This window comes from Scyliorhinus torazame, chromosome 18 (genome assembly GCF_047496885.1).
Source record: "Scyliorhinus torazame isolate Kashiwa2021f chromosome 18, sScyTor2.1, whole genome shotgun sequence".
Lineage (NCBI taxonomy): Eukaryota > Metazoa > Chordata > Chondrichthyes > Carcharhiniformes > Scyliorhinidae > Scyliorhinus > Scyliorhinus torazame.
In genome coordinates, this window is record NC_092724.1 from 49600465 (window position 1) to 49615627 (window position 15163).

The 15163-nt window shown below is 45.8% G+C and overlaps 1 protein-coding gene across 1 annotated transcript in view; it reads left to right on the forward strand.

Annotated features, from left to right (window-relative positions):
* The window catches only part of LOC140394731 (uncharacterized), a 76195-nt gene that overhangs the window by 29835 nt on the left and 31197 nt on the right, over positions 1-15163 (forward strand). The window contains 1 exon segment of the mRNA XM_072481949.1: positions 3671-3756. Within this exon segment, the coding sequence (XP_072338050.1) occupies positions 3671-3756 (86 nt within the window).

Genomic DNA, 15163 nt, shown 5'->3' on the forward strand with positions numbered 1-15163 from the left:
ACCCTTCTAGTCTGTTGGATCCAATCATAAAACAAGTCATAACTTTACGAAAAGGAGCAAACAATTCAAAAATGAAGGAAACAGGTAGAACTAGCTCCAATAAGGATACGCTAAAGGGATGAACATTGAACAAAGGTTAAACCAATGAAAAAACGGTTGAACTTATTAAATTGACCCAGACAATTCCAAAAACCTTTCTGGTTACATTTTTGTTTTGTGCATGAAATAATGGCCAGAATTCTCCAGTTGTTGGGATTCCCTGTTCCTGCTGACAGCGCCCGCCTACGATTCTCCTGATGGCTGGGGCTTCAATGGGAATTTCCATTGACACACATCGGGAGCAGAAAATCCTGCCACCAGCGGACAGCGCACCGCTGACAAACACGCGGCTGAGTGTTTGGAGAATCCCGTTCAATGTCTGTAAACTAACACAGACGTAAAATTGTTACAGGTATGAGAATATTATTAAATTGATGCATGCAATAATATTCCTGTGTTTAAAAATGCCTGTGATTGAAGGCTGAAATCTCTGCAGATTCTCAAACCATTCACTGATGGGACTGACCAAGAAGAAAATATCTGCCAGCTGCTAATGTACTTCTCACCGCTGGCACAAGCAAAAATGTCACCCCCAATACAATTAGATCACTCCTTAATCTTCTGCTGTTAAGGGAATACAATTCTCATCTGTCTATTCTGTTCTCCTGGGGTGGATTGTCAATTGCCCAACATCGCGATCGGGATTCCTGATCAAGCGGAGAATGGAGCGTCCCCCAACGCCAAACCTGTTCGGATGCTCCGATCCCCTGCCAGCGGCCTCAACGTCGGGGTAATGGGTTGAAAACCCGATTCATCAACACGGCAGCTGGTGGAATTTGAAATCAGGTAATAGCCTCAGTAATGGTGACCATGAAACCATTGTAGAATGTCAGAAAAACCCATCTGGTTAACTAATGCCCTTTAGGGAAGGAAATCTGCCATCCTTATCTGGTCTGGCCTACGTGTGACTGGTTGGTTCTAAAATGTGGTTGGTTCTAAAATGCCTTCTGAACTTTGACCTACCAAGGTCACGTTAAGGACAATTAGGGATGGGCGACAAATACTGGCCTTGCCAGTGACATCCACATCCCATAGAACATGGAACATACAGTGCAGAAGGAGGCCATTCGGCCCATCGAGTCTGCACCGACCCACTTAAACCCTCACTTCCACCCTATCCCCATAACCCAATAACCCCTCCTAACCTTTTTGGTCACTCAGGGCAATTTATCATGGCCAATCCACCTAACCTGCACGTCTTTGGACTGTGGGAGGAAACCGGAGCACCCGGAGGAAACCCACGCAGACACAGGGCGAACGTGCAGACTCCACACAGACAGTGACCCAGCAGGGAATCGAACCTGGGACCCTGGCGCTGTGAAGCCACAGTGCTATCCACTTGTGCTCCAGTGCTGCCCTGACCCCATAAAACAAACTGATCCCATAAAACAAAAATATGTAGGATCACAATAGGCATCCAAATACAGCTATGCCTCCTAGAGCATGTGAGGAGGCAGAGAAGGGATTGATGGAGGGAGTGACCCTAATTCCTTTTGCAGATTTTTAAAACATTTTTCCGTAAAGGGGCAATTTAGCATGGCCAATCTACCTACCCTACACATCTTTGGGTTGTGGGGGTGAGACCCACACAGACACGGGGAGAATGTGCAAACTCCACATGGACAGTGACCCGGGGCCAGGTCCTCAGTGCCATGAGGCTGCAGTACTAACCATTGCACCACCGTGCCGCCCGCACAGCAGACCTAACATCACAGGCCTCTCTTTCCTCAACAACCAAAAGGATAATGTAAATAATAATAATCTTTATTAGTGTCACAAGTAGGCTTACATTAACACTGCAATGAAATTACTGTGAAAATCTCCTAGTCGCCACATTCCAGTCCCTGCTCGGATACACAAGGAGAATTCAGAATGTCCAATCCACCTAACCTGCACGTCTTTGGAATGTGGGAGGAAACCGGAGTACCCGGAGGAAACCCACGCAGACATGGGGAGAATGTGCAGACTCCGCAGAGACAGTGACCTAGCGGGGAATCGAACCTGGGATCCTGGCGCTGTGAAGCCACAGTGCTATCCACTTGTGCTACCATGATGTCCTATCCGTGGACACCTAAGCACCTACCAGAGGAAAATAAAATCCCAATTATCTGTTGTCACAATAATTAACTCTCCTCCTCCTGATGGTTTAAGCATTCAGCTGATGATGTCGTTGCTCACCCCCATTTCTGATCCACCGTTAGTTATCGTGCAGTTGGAAATAGCAGATAGCAGCCGAGCCAACTCCTCCTGCTTCACCAGCTCATTTGTGGACGTCACACCACCCTGTGCCCCCCCACCCCCACCTCTCAAGCCTGGTCAATGAGTGCTCCCAACATTTCGGACCAGCTTTGTCTAAAGGAAGAAATTAAAATTCTAAAAACACGTCTTTGCTGTGCTGTCTTTTGACACATTTTACCACTATGGAGACAGCTTGTTAACTGCACTCAAAGGAGGGGGGTGGCTGTGTAATTAGGGATAAAACCAATCCAAGTCAGGACAAACTCCAAAGCAACTGCATTTAACGACACCTCATAAAATGAATCAACAGAAAAAACATCTTTTGACATTTCTGTGTTTTCCAACTCCAAAACTAGGGTTCCAAGTTCAACAAAATCCCTGGGAAAATGCATCAATCATTATGTTTTTTCTGGCATTGTTCCACCGCTAATGGCACACTACTATTTGCGCTCACTACCTGAACTGCTTTTTTCCAGGCTAAGGACATCAGTTTCCTGGGCAGTTCCATTTTTCTGCTTCCTAGGACACGTTGACGTCTCACTTGCACCTCACAGATAATATTTAGCTCTTCAACCTTGAAATTCTGCCACCATTTCTTCTGGACTATAATACTCTGCACTGACATCTTCTACATGCAAATACATAAGTAGGCTACACTTAGAATGGCTGGTCCAAGCTCCAGGGAAGTGTAACTGGGGGTTCACCCATAGATACACTGGGGAGCCGCCCCACAGCGGAATCCTTCAGGTAAGGATTGCACCGCAATTGCCCGAGAAGTTCAGGACCGGATTTACCGACTACCCTGCTGCCTGTTTCTCAGCTTTGAATTGACTTTGATGGTTTGGAGTTGAAATTGTAGCATGCTGTGATTCCAGTGATTGGGTGTCTTAAATACCCAGGTTTCACCGTCTAACACGGTGGCACTGCCGTCTCACAGTGCCAGGGACCCAGGTTTGATTCTGGCCTTGGATGGATATCCAAAAATTCAGTCATGGCCCAACTCTCCGATCTATAAAGATCCTGATAAAATGTTTCAAAAGCTGCCTTAAGTGGGGCACAAACAAGACTGCCACTCAAGTCCCTTATCTGCACAATCTCCCGGGAAGCTTCCTGCCTCTAAGCTGATGAGCTAAAAGGCGACTGGCCTTCTCCCTGCGTTCACATTATTCCCTTAACCAAGTGGGTTTTTGAAGAGAAATACTCCTAGAATCTTGGCGAAAAGGGCTAAAAAAGACCGTACACTAGCAGGAGCCACCTTGTGCACGTCTTCCTCCTACTTCCCACCACCGATTATATGAACATTTTGCAAACGTATTTCATTTTTGTTTTGCAGATTTTGGATATTATTATTCAGCAAATAGCTTTCGTTCATTAACAGTCAGCTGCTACTCTGTACTGCCACCTGCTGTTACAATTCAGGTAATGAGTCAGTATTTCCAAAAATATACGTTTTTGAGAATTCCAGAAAGTTCTCTGCCTCTCTGGTGCCCTTCATGGGGCCTGCTCAGATAATGTCTTTTCTTTCAAAGTCACACTGGGTGCTTTTCTATTCCTCATTTTTAAATTTTGTGTACTCCACAACTTGCAGTTTAAAGAATTAATCAAAGGCTTGTAATATCTCATCAAAGCTAGCTGAGGATTCCTCAATGCCTTGCATCCGGATTACTTAATCTGCAAATACACCTAATAAGTATAAAACCGTATTAACTTGTATTTCTTTTGATTTCCTACTTAATCCTGATGTACTGGTGTAATCTAAAAATAATTCACCAAGACGCCCAATTTCGAGTCTAGTTTGGCCCTTCCCTAAGCCTACATTGATCTGGTAACGTAGATTTTCTATCCATGGCTTTTTTTTTCCACGTAGGTGAATATAGCTTTAAATGTTACATAGAAACATAAAGAATAGGAGCAGGAGGAAGGCATTCAGCCCTTCGATCCTGCTTCGCCATTCATTATGAGCAGGAGCTGTGGGTGGAGTCACTGTGGAGCATCCATGATGCCGAGGAAGTCGTGGATAGCACATTTGGCGAGGTGGTCACACGGCAGGTGAGAATTGCAGACACACAACGAATGGGTGGCCATCAGGAACAGTGGAAGGCTCAGGAAGGCAGTGCAGGAGACCCCTGTGGTCATCCCCCTCTCAAACAGATACTGCTTTGGATAATGTTGGGGGAGGTGGCCTCTCCGGGGAAAACAGCAGCAGCCAAATCCACAAAACCTTGGGTGCTCAGATGGGTGGGAGAAAAACAGGTGTCAGGGACACAGTGATAGGGGATTCAATGGTTAGGGGCACAGACAGACTCTTCTGTGGTCGCAAATGTGAATCAAGGATGTTATGTTGCCTCCCTGGTCCGGGATGTCACGGAGAGGCTGCAGGACATTCTGGGGAGAGAAGGTGAATAGCCAGTGGTCATGGTACACATTGGTACCAATGACATAGGTAAACTAAAGGATAAGGACCTGCAAGCCGCGGACAGAAAGTTAGGAGATAAACTAAAATGCAGGACCTCAAATGTAGAAATTTCAGAATTACTTCCAGTTCCACACGCTAGAGAGAGCAGGAATAGGAGGATAAATCTGCTGAATGCGTCGCTGGAGAGATTCAGCCATGAGGGATTCAGATTTTTGAGACACTGGGACCGGTTCTGGGGCAGGTGGCATATGTACAAACCTGACGGGTTGCACCAATTCCTAGTGGGAATTTTTGCTAGTTCTGTTAGGGAGTATTTAAGCTAGTGTGGCAGGGGGATGGGATCCTAGGAGTAGGATCAGATAGGTCAAAATCAGATCAGGAGAATTGAGGTAGAACTTTAACTACTGACGTAGAAAATGTAATGACAGGTCTCCACCTGAACCGAGCTGGGACCAGTGTTCTGGCGAAAAGAATAAATAGGGTGGTCAATAGGACTTTAAACTAAAGATTGGGGGGGGAGGGAAAGTCAGGGAACCAAGAGGTGAAGTAATCAGTGGGAAGCGTAGCTGCTTAGGAATACAAAAAAGCACGAAAAGACAAAACTCAGGAGAGGTTACGATAGTCCCCATCCCACAAAATATGACACAGTGTATGGAAAGGCTCAGTAAACCAAGGTCCACCACACTAAGAAAACAAAAAGGGACGGTCAATAGAGAATTAAAGGTGCTATATTTAAATGCGCGCAGTGTACGGAACAAGGTAGATGAGCTTGTGGCCCAAATTGTGACTGGCAGGTATGATGTGGTAGGCATCACAGAGACATGGTTGCAGGGGGTTCAGGACTGGCATTTAAACATCCAGGGATTCACAACCTATCGAAAAGACAGGGAGGTGGGCAGAGGGGGTGGGGTTGCCTTGTTAATTAGGAATGAAATTAAATCAATAGCACTAAATGACATAGGGTCAGATGATGTGGAGTCTGTGTGGGTAGAGTTGAGGAACCACAAAGGCAAAAAAACCATAATGGGAGTTAACAGTTAAATAGCTCCTAACAGTGGTCAGGACCAGGGGCACAAAATGCACCACGAAATAGAAAGTGCATGTCAGAAAGGCAAGGTCACAGTGATCATGGGGGACTTCAATATGAAGGTGGACTGGGTAAATAATGCTGCCAGTCGACCCAAGGAAAGGGAATTCATTGAATGTTTACAGGAGGGCTTTTTGGAACAGCTTGTGATGGAGCCCACGAGGGAACAGGCCATTCTGGACTTAGTGTTATGTAATGAGCCAGACTTGATTAAAGATCTTAAAGTAAGGGAGCACTTAGGAGGCAGTGATCATAATATGGTAGAATTCAATCTCCAATTTGAAAGAAAGAAGGTAGAATCAGATGTAAAGGTGTTACTGTTAAATAAAGGTAACTACAGGGGCATGAGGGAGGAACTGACGAAAATCGACTGGGAGCAGAGCCTAGTGGGAAAGACAGTAGAACAGCAATGGCAGGAGTTTCTGGGAGTAATTGAAGACACAGTGCAGAGGTTCATCCCAAAGAAAAGAAAGGTTATCAGAGGGGGGATTAGGCAGCCATGGCTGACAAAGGAAGTTAGGGAATGCATCAAAGCAAAAGAGAAAGCCTATAATGTGGCAAAGAGTAGTGGGAAGTCAGAAGATTGGGAAGGCTACAAAAACAAACAGAGGATAACAAAGAGAGAAATAAGGAAAGAGAGGATCAAATATGAAGGTAGGCTAGCCAGTAACATTAGGAATGCTAGTAAAAGTTTCTTTAAATACATTAAAAACAAACGGGAGGCAAAAGTTGACATTGGGCCGCTCCAAAATGACGCTGGTAATTTTGTGATGGGAGACAAGGAAATAGCTGAGGAACTAAATAAGTACTTTGCGTCAGTCTCCACAGTAGAAGACATGAGTAATATCCCACCAATTCCGGAGAGTCAGGGGGCAGAGTTGAATATCGTAGCCATCACAAAGGAGAAAGTGCTAGAGAAACTAAGAGGTCTAAAAATTGATAAATCTCCGGGCCCAGATGGACTACATCCTAGAGTTCTGAAGGAGATAGCTGAAGAAATAGTGGAGGCGTTAGTTATGATCTTTCAAAAGTCACTGGAGTCCGGGAAAGTCCCAGAGGATTGGAAAATCGCTGTTGTAACCCCCCTGTTCAAGAAGGGAACAAGGAAAAAGATGGAAAATTATAGGCCAATTAGCCTAACCTCGGTTGTTGGCAAGATTCTAGAATCCATTGTTAAGGATGAGATTTCTAAATTCTTGCAAGTGCAGGGTCAGATTAGGACAAGTCAGCATGGATTTAGTAAGGGGAAGTCGTGCCTGACAAACCTGTTAGAGTTCTTTGAAGAGATAACACATAGATTAGACCAAGGAGAGCCAATGGATGTTATCTATCTTGACTTCCAAAAGGCCTTTGATAAGGTGCCTCACGGGAGACTGCTGAGTAAAATAAGGGCCCATGGTATTCGAGGCAAGGTACTAACATGGATTGACGATTGGCTGTCAGGCAGAAGGCAGAGAGTTGGGATAAAAGGTTCTTTTTCGGAATGGCAACTGGTGACGAGTGGTGTCCCGCAGGGTTCAGTGTTGGGGCCACAGCTGTTCTCTTTATATATTAACGATCTAGATGACGGGACTGGGGGCATTCTGGCTAAGTTTGCCGATGATACAAAGATAGGTGGAGGGGCAGGTAGTATGGAGGAGGTGGGGAGGCTGCAGAAAGATTTAGACAGTTTAGGAGAGTGGTCCAAGAAATGGCTGATGAAATTCAACGTGGGCAAGTGCGAGGTCTTGCACTTTGGAAAAAAGAATAGAGGCATGGACTATTTTCTAAACGGTGACAAAATTCATAATGCTGAAGTGCAAAGGGACTTGGGAGTCCTAGTCCAGGATTCTCTAAAGGTAAACTTGCAGGTTGAGTCCGTAATTAAGAAAACAAATGCAATGTTGTCATTCATCTCAAGAGGCTTGGAATATAAAAGCAGGGATGTACTTCTGAAGCTTTATAAAGCATTAGTTAGGCCCCATTTAGAATACTGTGAGCAATTTTGGGCCCCACACCTCAGGAAGGACATACTGGCACTGGAGCGGGTCCAGCGGAGATTCACACGGATGATCCCAGGAATGGTAGGCCTAACATATGATGAACATCTGAGGATCCTGGGATTATATTCATTGGAGTTTAGGAGGTTGAGGGGAGATCTAATAGAAACTTACAAGATAATGAATGGCTTAGAATAGGGTGGACGTAGGGAAGTTGTTTCCATTAGCAGGGGAGACTAGGACCCGGGGGCACAGCCTTAGAATAAAAGGGAGTCACTTTAGAACAGAGATGAGGAGAAATTTCTTCAGCCAGAGAGTGGTGGGTCTGTGGAATTCATTGCCACAGAGGGCGGTGGAGGCCGGGACGTTGAGTGTCTTTAAGACAGAAGTTGATAAATTCTTGATTTCTCGAGGAATTAAGGGCTATGGAGAGAGAGCGGGTAAATGGAGTTGAAATCAGCCATGATTGAATGGCGGAGTGGACTCGATGGGCCGAATGGCCTTACTTCCGCTCCTATGTCTTATGGTCTTATGGTCTTATGATAGACTTGGAATTACAGGAGAAATAAAGTTTTAAAAGTGTCTACCAAGGGTAAATGGCGGAGTTAAACTGTTTGTACTTCAATGCAAGGAATATTACAAACAAGGTAGATGAGTTAAGAGCAAAGGTAAACACATGGCAGCAGGATGTCATTGCTATAATGAAAACCTGGTGAAAGGAGGGGCAAAATTGGCAGCTCAAATCTGCATACAGAGTTTTCAGACAGGACAGCGGGTGAGTTAAAAAAGGAGGGGAGTAGCACTAATGGTTAAAGAATCAATTCCAGTTGTGAGAAGGGATGATGTACTAAACAGGTCAACAAACGAGACATTATGGGTTCAACACTGGGAGTATACTACAGACCCCCAAATTGTGAAGGGAGATAGAAGAGCAAATTCTAGGGCTGGTTTAGCGCAGGGCTAAATCGCTGGCTTTGAAAGCAGACCAAGGCAGGCCAGCAGCACGGTTCAATTCCCGTACCAGCCTCCCCGAACAGGTGCCGGAATGTGGCGACTAGGGGCTTTTCACAGTAATTTTATTTGAAGCCTACTTGTGACAATAAGTGATTTTCATTTCATTTCATTTCAAATATGTAGGCAAATTTCTACCTGTAAGAACAAGAGGGCAATTATAGTAGGAGACTTTAACGATCCCAATATCAACTAGGAATCAAACAATATAAGGGGAACTGTGGGAGAAAAGCTTGTGCAGTGTGTCCAAGAAAATCTATTCAACCAATTAGTGACAAACCCAACAAGAGGAAATGCAATTCTAGACCTAATCTTGGGGAACGAAGAAGAGCAAGTAAAGTTAAAGAAAACCCAAAGATGTTTTACCAATATATTAAGGGTAAAAGGTTAGTTTAGGAAAAAGTGGAGTCTATCAGAGATGAAAAGGGGAACTTTGTGTATATAACTTGTGTATATTTGTAGAGGCTGTAGGAAGGGTTTTAAATGAGTATTTTGTCTCCATGTTTACAAAGGAAATGGATAATGTGGATATAGTCGTCCGGGAGGAACATTGTGAGATACTGGACGGGATAATCATAAAGCGAGAGGAAGTACTCGAAAGGTTGTAATCCTTAAAAGTTGATAAGTCGCCAGTGCCAGATGGATTGCTTCCGAGGCTACTGAAGGAGATCAGGGAGGAGATAGCAGATGTTCTGAGGATGATTTTCTAATCCTCACTAGACACAGGGGAGGTACCGTAGGACAGGAGAAATGCAAGCATGGTTCCATTGTTTAAATAGGAATTGAAGGAAATGGTAAACAATTATAGGCAAGTTAGTCTTATGTCAGTGGTGGGAAAATTAGTAGAATAAATCCTGAGAGACAGGATTAGCTGTCACATAGAAAGGCAAGGACTAGTCAGGGATAGTCAGCATGGATTTGTTAAAGGAAGGTCTTGCCTCACAAATTTGATCAAATTCTTTGAGGAAGTGACAAGAGAGTTGTTGAAGGTAGTGCCATGGATGTGGTGTACATGGATTTTAGCAAGGCATTTCACAAAGTCCCACATGGTAGATTGATCAAGAAAGTGAAAGCCCATGGAATACAGAGCAATGTGGCAAACTGGATAAAATGTTGGCTTAGTAACAGTAAACAAAGGGTAATGGTTGATGGCTGCCCTTGCAATTGGAAAGTTATTCCAAGTGGTATTCCACAGGACTCGGTGTTGGTGACAATATTGAATTCTTTACCCGTCAGTCTGGCCTCAATAAAACTCGAGATGGATTTGTAGGTATAGTATTATTTATTTTAACCAACTTGCAAGGCTGACTCGCTTCTCAGGGACACAGAACATAGAAACTGTCTCCTGGACCCCTTGGAAAACGAATGAGGTCGGAGACAAAGTGATCTCTGCAAATACATTCAAATGGCATCAAGTTTCATTTACATGTACTCCAAAAACAAGACAATGTCCATGTAATGTTCCCTTCCCATCGCCGGGGCCAGTGCAATTGCTTCATGAGTCCTGCATTGTCCGTTAACCTGATGACCTTCCATGAGTCGATACCATGTCCTCGTATATAGGGGCAGCAAAGAACATCACCTCTGCATAAACAAAATGTCCTTGTAGTTTGGTTGGGGTTACAGATGTAGATGATATTTCCCTTTTCCATGTCCGTCACCGATGTCACTCCAAGCGAGGCGAGGCCGAAGATTACACAGGTGGTGTGTAGCCATCCCATCATGCTTCACACCTGTAAAACAGCGCTGGGGAAGGGAGGCAGGTTAGTAACCAACCTTTTTACAATGGTAGAGGTGGACCCAATTTACAGTGGTGGAGGTGGACCCAATTTACAGAGGTGGAGGTGGACCCAAGCACTCCGGTCCTCCACTTTAACTGCAGTGGGGGTGGTAAGGAGAACTTGGAAGGGCCCCTCCCATCGTGGCTCCGACCCTTTCCGAGTCCAATTTTTGACCATGACATAACTACCAGGCTGCACTGAAAGTGAGCTAGGTAATGGGGCGGTGGCGGGTGAGCTGCGCGGACCTGGCCATGGAGCTCTTTGAGGACCTTAGTGAGGGCTAGAACATAGGTGGTCATTTCTTCAGTCATATGGTGAAACTGAACCAGTCTGGGAACATGCAGGTTCCAGGGAGTTCTAAGGGGCCTGCCATAAAGGATCTTGGCAGGAGAGAGCCGGGCCGGTCCTGCAGGTGTAACCCGCAGCTGGAAGAGGGCAACGGGGAGCAACTTAAGCCATGTCAGTCCCATGTCTGCTCTTAATTTAGCCAATTTAGTTTTGAGGGTCTGATTGCGTCTCTCAACCAACCCAGCCGCCTGCAGTCTGTACGCACAGTGTAACTGCTGGCGTATGCCCAACTGGGAGCAGAACTCTCTATTAATCTGTCCAATAAAATGAGGCCCGTTATCAGAACTTAAGTGAGCTGGTATACCGTACCGGGGCATGATTTCCCGCATCAGAACTTTAACCACAGTAGCAGCTTTATTATCGGTAGTCTGATATGCCTCAACCCATCTGCTGAACACATCCACAATGACCAAAACATATTTATAACATTGACACCTTTCTAGCTCAATGTAATCCATTTGGAGCGTCTCAAAGGGACCATTGGGCAACAGGGTTTGCCCCATACCACAAGGGATACCTTTGCCGGTGTTATATTGCTGACAAATCAAACACCGATTACTGATATTTTGGGCCAATCCCTGCATTTTAGGGTGCCACCAAGTGTCCAGCAACAAATCACTAGTCCCCCGAGCCCCACAATGAGTTGTAAAGTGTACACATTCGATGACCCATAAAGCCAGTACATCAGACATACAAGTCTGATGTGCTGGCGTGGTCCATAAAGAGGAAACAGAATCATATGTACAACTTAACCGTTTCCACATTTGTTTATCACTCTGAGGGGCGTCCTCCTGTAACCTTATGACGTCCTGGATGGTTGGCATTGGCTTGTCAGAAGCAGACCTATTTATAGCAGATCGTTTAGTCTGACTTAACATTTTAGGCACCATCACTTGCTGAATTTTCACGGCTGTCCGCGCTGCACATTCTGCTTGTTCATTACCAACGTCAACTGGGGTCTTACCGTTTGTATGGGCAGTGCATTTAATGACGGAAATCTGTGCGGGCATAAGGAGAGCTTGCAGTAGGTCATTAACTAAACACCGGTGGGATATTTCCGTTCCGGCCAAGGTAAGGAATCCCCTATTCTTCCAGAGCTGTCCGAAGTCATGAACTACCCCGAAGGCGTATCAGGAGTCAGTATAAATATTTACCCAACGATCTACCCCAAGTATACATGCACGGGTAAGGGCAAAATGTTCGGCTTGTTGGGCTGAATAAGGGGTCTGAAAAGCGTCCGCTTCTAGAATCAGACCATCCTGATCTACGATTGCGTAACCGGACAGTCTCTGACCAGTGGGGCTTATTAATGCACTGCCATCAACATACATAATCATGTCAGGTTGTTCTAACGGAATATCGCTCAGATCATCCCTTGTTGTGGTAGTTTCCTGAATCAAGGCTAAACAGTCGTGGCCAGGTGCGTCTTCATGCATAGGGGGACCGCTAAGAAAACAGGCTGGATTGATGATAGTACAGTATTTAAATGTCAGACGTGAAATGTTTAAAAGGTATATTTCATACCTATTCTGACGAGCTGCAGTAAGATGCTGAGTCTGCAGTTGCCCCAGTAGTGCGATGACCGAGTGGGAGCTATACAACGTAATATCCTGTTGGAGAGTTATATTGGCAGCAGCCTGCAAACTATTGTATATCGCTGCCAAGATCTGGGTGCAAACAGGGTGACCGAATGCCACTGGATCAAGTTTGGAAGAGTAATATGCTACGGGCCGGTGCTTATCCCCATGTTGCTGGGTGAGTACCGCTGTTGAACATCCTTCCAGAACAGTACAGTATATCTGGAACGGGCGGTCGTACAGGGGCCTACCGAGGGCCGGTGCTTGTAACAAGGCCTGCTTCAGGCAACGGAAGGCTTCGAGTGCCTCGGTGGTGAGAGTAAAATTCCCCCCTTCACTAGTGTATGGTGTCAGCAGTTTTGTATAGACAGCGATGCTTGGTATCCACTGCCTACAATAATTCACCATACCCAGCCAATGACGGACCTCCTTGGCTGTGGTAGGGGCAGGGAATTGGCATATTGGTTCAATCCTACTGGGTTCCAGACTTCTTTCTGTGGCTGTAAGTAAAACTCCTAAGAACTTGACCTTTGTCTGAGCCATCAGGACCTTTGATTGTGAAACAACAGAACCCAACGAGGATAGGTGGTTTAATAACTGGATCACATTATCCCTGTTACTGGGCTCGTCAGGACTCGCTACCAATATGTCATCTACATACTGCACTATAGTGGAACCGTGCTACAATGTCAAGGCCTGGAGTTGGGTCTGCAGACATCTGGAGAAGAGCGTAGGTGAGTTGACGAACCCCTGAGGCAGTCGGGTCCAGGTATACTGCTGTCCATTGTAAGTGAAGGCAAACAAATATTGGCTTTCAGATGCGAGTGGAAGGGCAAAGAAAGCGTGCTGAAGGTCAATTATGGCGAAGACCCGGGCTTGAGCTGGAATTTGAGCCAGTATGTGGGCAGGGTTAGGGACGAGAGCATGTGCGATGGCATTGATTGAACGTAAATCCTGTACTAATCGGTATTGGTCTGGTTTGGCTGGTTTAGGCACAGCAAGTATGGGGGTGTTACATTCTGATTGGCAAGGGACCAAAATACCCTGTTGCAACAGCTCTCGGATTAATTTGTCTATAGACGGGGCAGCTTGGGATTTCAGGGGGTATTGCCGAATGGAAGGCAGCGTTACATGGTCCTTAATCGTTACCTTAATGGGTGTAACATTTGTCTGTCCCACTTGTGATGGGTATTCTGCCCAGACCTGTGGGTTGACATATTCCAAAACGTCACGTCCCAGGTGATGCTGAAGTCGAGTGTTAATCGTTTCAGGGACCTCAAAATATTTTAGGGAAGCGCCGTCTGGCGTGACTTGAAGTGCGTACTCTGTTGGATCTGAATGATCCACTGCCCTCCTTACCATAGGCCCCAGATCCTTGGCATGGTACTGGTCGTAAACCTGACGTGTAATATGAGGTCATACAGAAGCTGACTGTGGCCATAAATGTGGTGGTATTGTAACAAAATCGGCTGTGCCTTCTTGTCCCGTGACTGTGGCTGTAATCTTGACTGGCCATTCGGTCCCAATTAACGGCCGGTATTTGTCCTCCAACTCCTTGTTTTGTCCGGTTCTGTCATAGGCCAGGGTAACATGCTGCAGTGAATGTTCAATGTCTAATGTCCACCACTGGGGAATGATAGAAATATAGCACTGTTGTCTCATCCTCCATGGTTGAACCATTACCCCTTCGTCTCCGCACTCTAGCTGTAGCTGGAAGATACATAGTAAATCTCGGGCCAACAAATTACAGTCCAATCCAGTAGTCACCACAAACTGATGATCCGCAGACTTATTCTCGTAAGTGACTGTCACAGGTTCAGAAATAGGATACTCACACACCTGTCCTTGGAACCCCGACAAATGCTGGGTGTGGTCGGATAGTGGTAGTCGAAGTTCTGATTGCACCGAAGACATGGCTGCTCCAGTGTCGATTATAAATGGGCAGTCTTGATCTCCTATCTGCAGAGAAATAATAGGTTCCCTGTCCGATTGGAGAGCCCTTATGACTAAATTAGCTAGTCAATCTTGTGTTGGGAAAGGGTTTGCCTGGGAGAAGTCAGTCTGTCCTCCCCTTGGTGGGTACCCCCTCCTTTGGGTCGGGTAGTCTCCTTCTGCTGCCCGTCTTTTAAGGGGGCATTCCAGATGCCAGTGATCCGCATGGCCAAAATTAAAACATGTATTGTTCCCTCTATATCTGCCCCATCCTCTTCTCCCAGTAGACCAATGGCCCCTCAGAGGGGGCGGCAGTTGTAAAGCTGTTGGTGCATACGGTGGGCCATAAAGAGGAGCTGAGGGTCCATTTGGGTGGGTTTGATATCCCCCTCCGTGTTGATCCACCAACCCAAGGTCACAATATTGGGGTTCCAGCTGGTACGCCACCGTATCTGCCGCTGGTTGGGGTCTCAGATCATCCTTTTTCATTACATACTCAGTCTTAATCTTTGTAACTGAGCCTCCTTCCTGGCCTACACCCTCCTTCCAATAAAATCTGACTGCCCTGGCCATCTGAGAAGGGTCATTCTCTGTCCAATTCATGTTATTACATTTCACAGCAGTAGCCACGGAAGGTGGTAGGCAATGCATTAACAAAGCACAATATTGAGGGGAATTCTGACCATTTTGGTACA